This window comes from Adiantum capillus-veneris, chromosome 13 (genome assembly GCF_014529385.1).
Source record: "Adiantum capillus-veneris isolate H3 chromosome 13, ASM1452938v2, whole genome shotgun sequence".
Classification (NCBI taxonomy): domain Eukaryota; kingdom Viridiplantae; phylum Streptophyta; class Polypodiopsida; order Polypodiales; family Pteridaceae; genus Adiantum; species Adiantum capillus-veneris.
The window spans coordinates 55,154,979-55,164,458 of NC_140943.1; the positions used below are offsets into that span (position 1 = coordinate 55,154,979).

Here is a 9,480-nt window from a genome sequence, read left to right on the forward strand (position 1 = left end):
AAGATCAACACATAGTCCTTCTCCTCATCACTCTGAAAGGCAAGAGAGGAAACAAAGGAAGAAAAGGGCTAGGAAGAGGTCACCCTCTTCTCCTTCTTCTTCACCTTCCTCCTCTTCCAACGAATGTTATGGCTATTCTCCTAGAGAATACAAGAGGGGAAGACATCGCAAATCATTTCCTGGATGGAGAAGGTAACAAAAGCTAAAGAAGTTCAAGGAGGGAGGAAAGAGTATCTCTTTTCTCACCTATGATGGCACCTTTGGTGCTACTGAAAAAGTGTTGGCCTTCATCCAACAATTTGATGTGGCCTTTGGAGACGAGGGCTTCACAGAGTCCTCCAAGCTACACCATGTAGCTATGCACTTCCAAAAATCAGCTCGTCAATGGTGGGCTATCCTTCGTGGCAATGGTGAAGCCCCAAAGACATGGAAACTCTACGAGTTTCCATCATGAAGCAATTCCTTCAAAGCGATGAAAAAGACAAAGTGTTTACTGAATGGCGCAGCTTGAAGCTTCTCTCTCATGAGTCTATCCACAAGTACGTAGACAAGTTTTGGGATTTACATCTCAAGGCTACTGTCTTTCAAAAGATAGACTTTACCGAGCAAAGGCAACAATTTTGTGCGGGATTACCTGAAGAGATGGCCGAATACATCAACTCTCAACGGCCTGGTACTATTAGCGAAGTAATCCATCACACCATGGTTGCTTCACGCATCAATTTCCATCAAGGGGCTAGACGTAATGTCAAGCACATGGAAAACAAAGACAAAAATGATGAAAAGAGGAAAACCAATGTTCAAAATATTTCCCAAGTCACTTCCAACAACAACAATCGGTCCAAGGAGAAGGGAGTTTACAAAGGTAAAAACAAACTCTCTCCTGAAGAGCTTGAAGCTTTTCGCAAGGACCATAAGTGTTTCAAGTGTGGGGAGCAAGGACATGGCTATCGTTCTTGCCCCAAGAAGAATACTCGCAATGAGTTTCCTAGGGATTCCACCATCGAAGCTCCAAAAGAGGATGCTCATTGCAAAGGATCATCACTTTCCTATGCTTGGGGAAAGATAAGAGAGCATGATTCCTTCATCTTGTTTGACCCTGGCTCTACTCTGAGCTTCATATCAATGGAGTTGGCCGCCAAGTTGGGCATTCAAGCTTTTGAGATGGGAGATATAATAATGGCTAACGCAACTTTCAAGGGACAGCAAGGCTCCGTTACTCCCTTGATTGGGAAGTTGAGGCTTCATGTCCAAAGCTATGTCGACAAAGAATATTTATTCATCTCTCCTCTCCAACATGAGGATGCTATCCTAGGGGCACCATGGTTTGATCGCATGGCTGCCAACATGAAGTTCCCTGGAAGGAGAATCTACTTCACCTACAGGGGAAAGAACATGTATATAGATGCTAGTGAGCGTGGTCGCACTATTCCACTTGTAAATCCTCTTGCTTTTTGATAAGTCAATGAAGAGCTCAGTTTCTGCGTACATGATTTTTGTCAAAGAGTCTCTAAAAGATACTAATGTTTCATCAAATGTAAATGGTAGGAATCAAGAAGATTTAGACTTGTCTAATTTTCTAAAAGGATTCCAAGATGTGTTCATCGATGATATCCCCATGGACTTACCTCCAACACGAGGGGATGATGACCATCACATTGAGCTCCTTCCAGGAAGCTCACCGCCTAACAAACCTCCTTATAGAGTCTCACAAGCTCAACAAGAGGAGATCATGAGGCAAGTACAGGAATTGGTAAACAAAGGAATGGTGAGGCCTAGTTCCTCTCCCTTTTGTTCTCCAGTCCTTTTAATGCAAAAGAAAGATGGTACATACCGTATGTGTGTGGACTATCGAGCACTAAACCATATCACTATCAAAAACCATATCACTATCAAAAACCATATCACTATCAAAAACGGATTTCCCGTGGCTCGGGTAGAAGATCTGTTCGATAAGCTACAAGGCTCTACCTACTTCAGTAGGATTGACCTTAAGAGTGGCTATCATCAAATAAGGATAGTGGATGAAGATATCTTAAAGACCGCGTTTCGCACAACGTTTGGTCTTTATGAATATCTAGTCATGCCTTTTGGCTTGACTAACGCACGAGCTACGTTCAATCGTCTGATGGAGAAAATTTTTAGACCATACCGCAAATTCACTGGAGTGTTCTTTGATGATATCATCATCCACTCCAAGTCTTTGGAGGAACATAAGCAACATCTCCAAGTGATTTTTCAAGCATTGAGGGAGAACAAGCTTTTTCTCAACCAAAAGAAAAGCGAATTCTTCCTTCAAGAGATTCAATACCTAGGTCATATTATCTCTCACGATGGTATCCGTATGGATCCATCAAAGTTAGAGGTAATAAAATCATGGCCTAACCCAAGAAATCTACATGAGCTAAGAAGATTTATTGGTATGTGCGCATACTATAGATGCTTCATAGCAAAATTCTCTCAAGTAGCAGGACCACTACATGACTTAACTAAGAAGCACGTTAAGGACTGCTAAGGAGCAAAATGCTTTTGATAAGCTCAAAGAGAAGCTTACTTCCCAACCAATCCTCGTGCTTTCGGATCTCTCAAAGCCATTTGAGGTCCAATGTGATGCTTGTGGTGATTGCCTTGGAGCAGTTTTGCTTCAAGAAGGGCATGGCATAGCATATGAGTACCGAAGGCTCAATACTGATGAACGAGACTTGGGCATTTATGAGAAAGAGCTTTTAGCTGTTCTACATGCCCTAGACACATGAAAGCACTACCTATTGGGGACTCCATTTATCCTACGAACCGACCACCAAAGTCTCAAGTATTTCATGACTCAAACCAAGCTTCTCGACAAACCAAGCTTTCCAACAAACAAATGAGGTGGGAAAATTTTCTTTCGCAATTTAATTTCCATATTGCTCGCATAGCTGGTAAGCACAATCAAGTGGCCGATGCACTTTCACGAAGACCCAAAGTTAATGCGGTGTCTATAGCTACTCACAATTATCTATCCTCTATGATACATGAGTATGCTAATGACCCTGACTTTAGAGACATAATGTCAGCCCTTGCTTTGGGGAAGAAAGAGGAATCATTCACCTTGCAAGATGGTTATCTTCTCCATGGAAATAGGCTATGTGTTACCCATTCCCTTCGTGAGAAAGTTATGTATGAGTCCCATGCTCCTCCATATGCGGGGCATAGAGGTATTCAACCTACTCTCCGAGGAGTAGAGACGTACTTCTATTGGCCTACCATGAAAGTGGACATACAAGAGTATGTTTCAAAATGTGTCGTATGCCAAAAGACCAAGTATGATAGAGGGAAGCAACCTAGATTACTCCAGCCATTGCCTATCCCAAATTCACCATGGGAGAGTATATCCATGGATTTCATCTATCCATGGGAATACAGGAATATGGACAATAGTCAACAGGTTTAGCAAGCAACCACATTTTATTCCTGTCAAAAAGACTATTAAGGCACATCAAATGGCAACTCTCTTCATATCTCATATTTTCAAGCACCATGGATTACCCACATCCATCGTGTCAGATAGAGATCCTAGAATGACCAATAATTTCTAGAAAGGTCTCTTTGAAAATCTAGGAACAAGATTGAATTTCTCTTCAGCCTATCACCCACAAACGGATGGCCAAAGTGAGATAGCCAATCTTACGATACTCGATCTACTCAAGACTTATGTTACCGAAGTAGATCAACACTCACAATGGGAAAAGTACTTACCTCTTGTAGAGTATGCCTACAATAATACTGTACATACTTCTACGGGAAAAGCACCTTTTGAGATCATTGAGGGAAGACCTAAAAGTCCCTTGCTACTCAAAGTACATGGGAAGATCTTCGCCGATGAGTATAGCCGTGACCTACAAGAATCTTTTCAAAAGATTGAGGATGCTATATCCATCTCTCAACAAAGGCAAAAAGATGTTGCTGATAAGCACAGAAGAGCCTTAATGTTCAAAGAAAATGATTGGGTCTTACTTAAGTTTCCTAAGGCTCGATTAAGAAAAACGACGGGAAAAAATCCTACGGGCCATTAAAAGTATTATGCTAAACTAACAAAAAGATACTATGGTCCTTTCCAAATCTTGAAGCCCATCAATGAGACGGCTTATCAACTCAAGTTGCCCAACCATTGGCTCATACACAATGCCTTTCATGTAAGCCTACTTAAGCCCTACAAAGGAGAGCCACCAACTGAACCAATTACTGAAGACCCTCCCGATGTTGAAGACCAAGAAGAGGTGCTACAATCTGAAGCTATCCTTCGGCATGAAGACAAGGTACTACAACATGGTAAGATTATCCGACGGTATCTTATTAAGTTCAAAAATTATCCTTTTGAAGATGCTAGATGGATACAAGGAATACATCTTAAGGATAGTACGAGCCTTGTCAATGCTTACAATGCTACATTAGAGTAAGTAAATGTACAAATTTCTTTTAAATGACTCATGTTTTTGTCTTATAAGACTAGTCCTCTTTTTAATTGTGCACAAATTTAACTAGTATGCATGCTTAGAATCATGTTTGTGATGACGACGTCTCTCAAACACCAAGTAGAATTTGTCACTCTACTTTGGGAGAATGAAATGGACTAAAGAGCAGACATGCTTGCGGCAGCTATGTCTCCCAATCACCAAATGGATTAGTCATCCATCTTGGAAAGATGTCGTAGGGTTAAAAGGGATCCTCTACCCGCTAAGTAAAATTGACTAATGACTAAGGCTTTATCTCGTCTACCTCATAGTCGAGGACGACTATGATTTCAAGAGAGAGATAATGTCATAAAATGTAATATCTAATATCTAACCAACCCAAATGATTTTCTCATATTAAATTGATCACTTAATGTGGGAGAATAAATGGGAACAAGTGTTAAGATATAGACATGTGTTTATAGATCTATCTCAACACGGGGCCAATGGTAAAGGGGCCCAAATGGGAGATAGTCTATCAAAGAGCAAGGTTAACAAATGGAGCATAAGACCTTAGGGTTAGCTTCATTGAAGACCTCCAATAATGTGTGTAAAAGTCCTTTGACCTTAGGTAAGCTAGGGCTGAGCTTGAGCCGCGGGAACCCAACCCAGCTCGAGGTGCTTCTCCTGCTTTTCATGCTTGATGACTAAGGTTCCTGAGGTGCTTGATGATTGAGGTTCTTAATGATTGAGGTGCTTGAGGTGCTTGACATGCTTGAGATACTAGGGTTGCACTTGAGGTGAGAACACAGCCCAAGCTTAAAGTGCTTAAGAGCCAAGCTTGTGGTGGGAACTGGGCCTATGCATGAGGGGCTTGAGGTGTCAAAAAGTCAAATATTCAATCCCTAGAAGGAGGGGGTGAGCCCTACATGAGGGGGAATGAGAGAGAACACCCGCACACTCACACAAGGCATGCATGGTACAAAGAAAGCAAAAGGGACACTTGTCAAGTTCCTCCTCAATATGTTGCCCTCATGGTGTGCCTGAAGCCTATTGGTTGGCCACCCAAGGGGTCCAATAATAATTTAGGAGATTTAATTAATTGATTTACCATTTATCTAGCCCTCTCTCTCAAAGGGGAAAGGGGGACACTTGTCTCAAGGCTACCCTTGCTGCTTGTAATGCCTCCTACTTATGATTGGCTAGGCCTGGAGGGGTCCAATGAGCTTCAAGCATGAGCTACAAGGGGGGGTCGACCCAAGCAAGCTAGGGGGTTGCTTAGGGGGTATACTCACCCATACACACTCACAAACACTCTTATTGTGTGCTATGCAAAGTGCAAGAGCTCCCTCTCCTTCTCCAAGCAAGTAGAGGTTGAGAGCCTACACCAACACTCTTGGATATGGAGTGAAATCCAACCAAGAGCCATGCTTCAATGCTTAAGCTTGCCATCTCCTTCTTCTTCATTACTATGCTATTATGTATGCTAGCAACAAGAGTTATGATAAGTGAGGAACTAATTCTTTCTCCTATGAAATATTTCTTCTTCCTCTTCCCTATCCTCATTCCTTGCTAGCACTCTCCACCTTCGAAGGTGTTTGAGGTCTTGGGACTGAGGCTTGGGACAGTTAAAAGCTTTCCATCTCCATTGCATCACCTAGGTCACAAGGAACACAAAGATTGTATTGTAACAAGTCTCTCTTAATGGGAGAAATCATAATACAAATGCCTATTGGAGGGTGGACCGGCTCCACATAAATCCTGTCCTCGACTGTTGTCATGTTCTCTAAATTCTCTCTCTTGCAAAAGTATTGTTCATGCCAAGTTAACTAATTGCTATGATTATGTTGCTATCTTCAATTATGTTCACTCGCTATGCTCACAAAGTCATTTCTCAAAAGTACTCTCATTAATTTCCGCTACTCTCAAGTTAAATAGGCCAATTCCATTACAAAAGCACCATACCAAAGGTCATGGCTAGATGGAGGCCTCATTGTAGCACCCCCTGTGTTTTGCCAATACCCTTTGCACCCATTTCATAAGTGCTTACATCCCGTCAACTCGTGCTCGTGATGTACTGACAAGTAAAGCACAACATTTGTTGTTGGCCGCGATAAAATTTTGCAAATAATATACAATTTTCAAAGGATGAGTACCGAGAAGGGAAGACGATATTATAGAATTAGAATAGAATAATTAGTCCTTTATGTATTTCATTGTACCTTTTCGGAGGATGCCTTAAAACTGTTAGGATGCATGGGACTACAAACACTGGACGACAAGTGACATTGGCACTACAAGCAATTCAATGTTGGTTGACTGTCATATTGTGTCGGGAGGTTGATTGTATGGGCCTTTCTATTCCTAAGAACTTTTTTTTTTTTGGGGGGGGGGGGGGGGGGGGGGGGGGGTGTTTGCCGACGCACTAAGCTGCATGTACAATGAGATAGCATGGAGCGGGCCAAGTGTCCTAGTTGAGGGTGTTTTGGACGCTGGCGATGAGGCGGCGCACTTCATCATCGTTAATTCCAAGAGTGGTCTCGAGCACCTCCCCGGGGAGAGGCGGATTGGATGCGAAGATGGCAACAGCAAGTTGGGAGGCACCAGGGTTTTTTCTATTGAGGGCGGCGATGGCAAGGTCATGCTTGGATTTGTGTGGATTAAATTGGAAGTGGACAAGGCCATGGGGAAATACGAAGAGATCACCGACATAGATGGTTTGGTAGAAGAACTGGTTGGCAGTTGGTTGGGTGGAGGTGGAGACGAACCCACGCGTAGTCTGCCTTGGGCGAGGAAGAGGACTTCGGTAGCTCCGGGGTGCAAGTGCGGCAAGTTGATGTCGCAGGGCTTGTAGTCAATGCGTGTTGAGGGCATCGAAGTGGGCGACGGTGACCAGGTTGACAGCGGAGCCGAGTTTTTTGGTGAAGTTGGTGGCGTTGCGGAGCAAGTGCAGGGCGATGTCAAAGGATTGCATGGCAGCGGCAGGCTTGCAGGGCAGGCCGTTGATGTTAAGGGTGAGCTGGTCATGACATTTTCAACAAAACAAATAATTTCCGGTTCAACACCCGTCACTCTCAGAGAAACACAAACTAGTAACAAAGCTACAAAATGTCTCGGATGCTTCTATTATACACTCTTGAAGGGTACCTAAGGATAGCTTGTGAGCTTTGACACGTTACGTGCTTGTTCCTTGTTGTTGATGTGCGCCTCGACGTCGTCAACATTTTGATTTTTTAACCACGTAAACCGTGTTTAGCTAGTCAGAGACGACCCTTTTCACCGGTTTCAAATTAACATCCTTACACGTGACACGACAGCACCCAAAAAGCACTCCAAATGTCGCGAGTCACAGCACAAATTAGTGCTCTTAAATAGTCCCTAACTAAAGGATAGCTTGGCACTGATTTGGCTATAAATTGTATGGGCTGCTTCTAGTCCCCAAGGTTTCCTTCTCTCGGACGAATCGCGGGCCAAGTGGTGTCAGAGGCAACTAGTGTAGTGAAGCAGCCCATACAATTTATAGCCAAACCAGGTAATGCATCTCTCCATTATGTACTATAATAATCATTTAGGTTATGAATTGTTGTTGCAGCACCCCCAATATTTTGCCAAGACCCTTTGCACCCATGTCATAAGTACTTACAGCCCTTCAACTCATTCTCATGTTGTCCCGAAGAGTAAAGCAAAACATTTGTTCATAGCCGTGATAAAAGCATGACCTAATGTACAAATTTTAAAGGATGAGTATCCAGAAGAGAAGACGATATTATAGAATTAGAATAGAATAAGTAGTCCTTTATTTATAATTTCATTGTACCTTTAAAGGGGATACCTTAAATTTGTTAGGACGCATGGGACTACAAACACTAGATTAATCCCCTTGAATTTGTTAGGACGCATGGGACTACAAACACTAGATTACAAGTGTTCAATGTTAGTTGACTATCATATTATGTCGGGAGGTTGACTGTGTTGAGCCTTTTTATTCCTAACAATCATTTGGGGGGTGTGCCGATACACCAAGCTACAATATGTATTTTGAGATAGTATGCAGTTGTTGCAGTTGGCCGAGTGTCCTAGTTGAGGGTGTTTTGGACGCTGGCGATGAGGCGGCGCACTTCATCATCATCAATGCCAAGAGTGGTCTCGAGCACCTCCTCGGGGAGAGGCGGATTGGAAGCGAAGAGGGCAACGGCAAGTTGGGAGGCACCAGGGTTTTGGCTATTGAGGGCTGCGATGGCAAGGGCAGGCTTGGATTTTTCTGGGTTGAATTGGAAGTGGACGAGGCCACGGGGAAATACGAAGAGATCACCGGCATAGATGGTTTGGTAAAAGAACTGGTTGGCGGTTGGTTGGGTGGAGGTGGAGACGAAGCCCACGAGCAGCGTGCCTTGGGCGAGGTAGAGGACTTCGGTAGCACGGGGGTGTACGTGCGGCGGGTTGATGCCGCGGGGCTTGTAGTCGATGCGGGCAATGGAAAGGCCTTGCGTGTTGAGGGCGCCGAAGTTGGCGGCGGTGACGACGTTGACAGCGGAGCCGAGGTTTCCGGTGAAGTTGGTGGCGTTGCGGAGCAGGTGGGAGGCGAAGTCAGAGGATTGCACGGCAGCGGCAGGCTTGCAGGGCAGGCCGTTGATGTTGAGGGTGAGCTGGAGCTTCTGCAGCTCGTCGGGGCTGAGGGCCACGCAGAAGTCTTGCAAGGGGTCCTCGTCGGCAGCGCGAACAGTTGGAGGCAGGGGTGCGGCCAACCCTAGCAGCAGCAGCGCTAGCTGCAGGGCAGCCACAAGCTGCTTGGGCGACATTTATATTGTTAAAAGGAGTAGCTGCGGTGATGCAGAGGCGCGATCAGGGGTGAGAATAATGGAAATGCGTATGAGGCCGGAGAGCTAATGACGTGATGAGGCACTTGATGAGCTCGTCTTCTTTTATGGGCGCTGCTCCGGGGACCGAGTCCTGTATGTACTCGACGTCAACATTAACCCACGCGTTTAGCCTCGAAGGGTACCTAAGGATAGCCTGTGAGATTTGGCACGTTACCTGCTTGTTCCTT

General features: G+C 44.3%; 1 protein-coding gene across 1 annotated transcript; it reads left to right on the forward strand.

Moving 5' to 3' along the window:
• The first annotated feature begins 8,396 nt into the window (after positions 1-8,396).
• On the forward strand, positions 8,397-9,184 carry LOC147444031 (uncharacterized). Its single transcript, XM_086527770.1, has one exon. The coding sequence runs from the start codon at positions 8,465-8,467 to the stop codon at positions 9,182-9,184; it is 720 nt and encodes a 239-aa protein (XP_086383896.1). The 5' UTR covers positions 8,397-8,464.
• Positions 9,185-9,480: the final 296 nt, after the last annotated feature.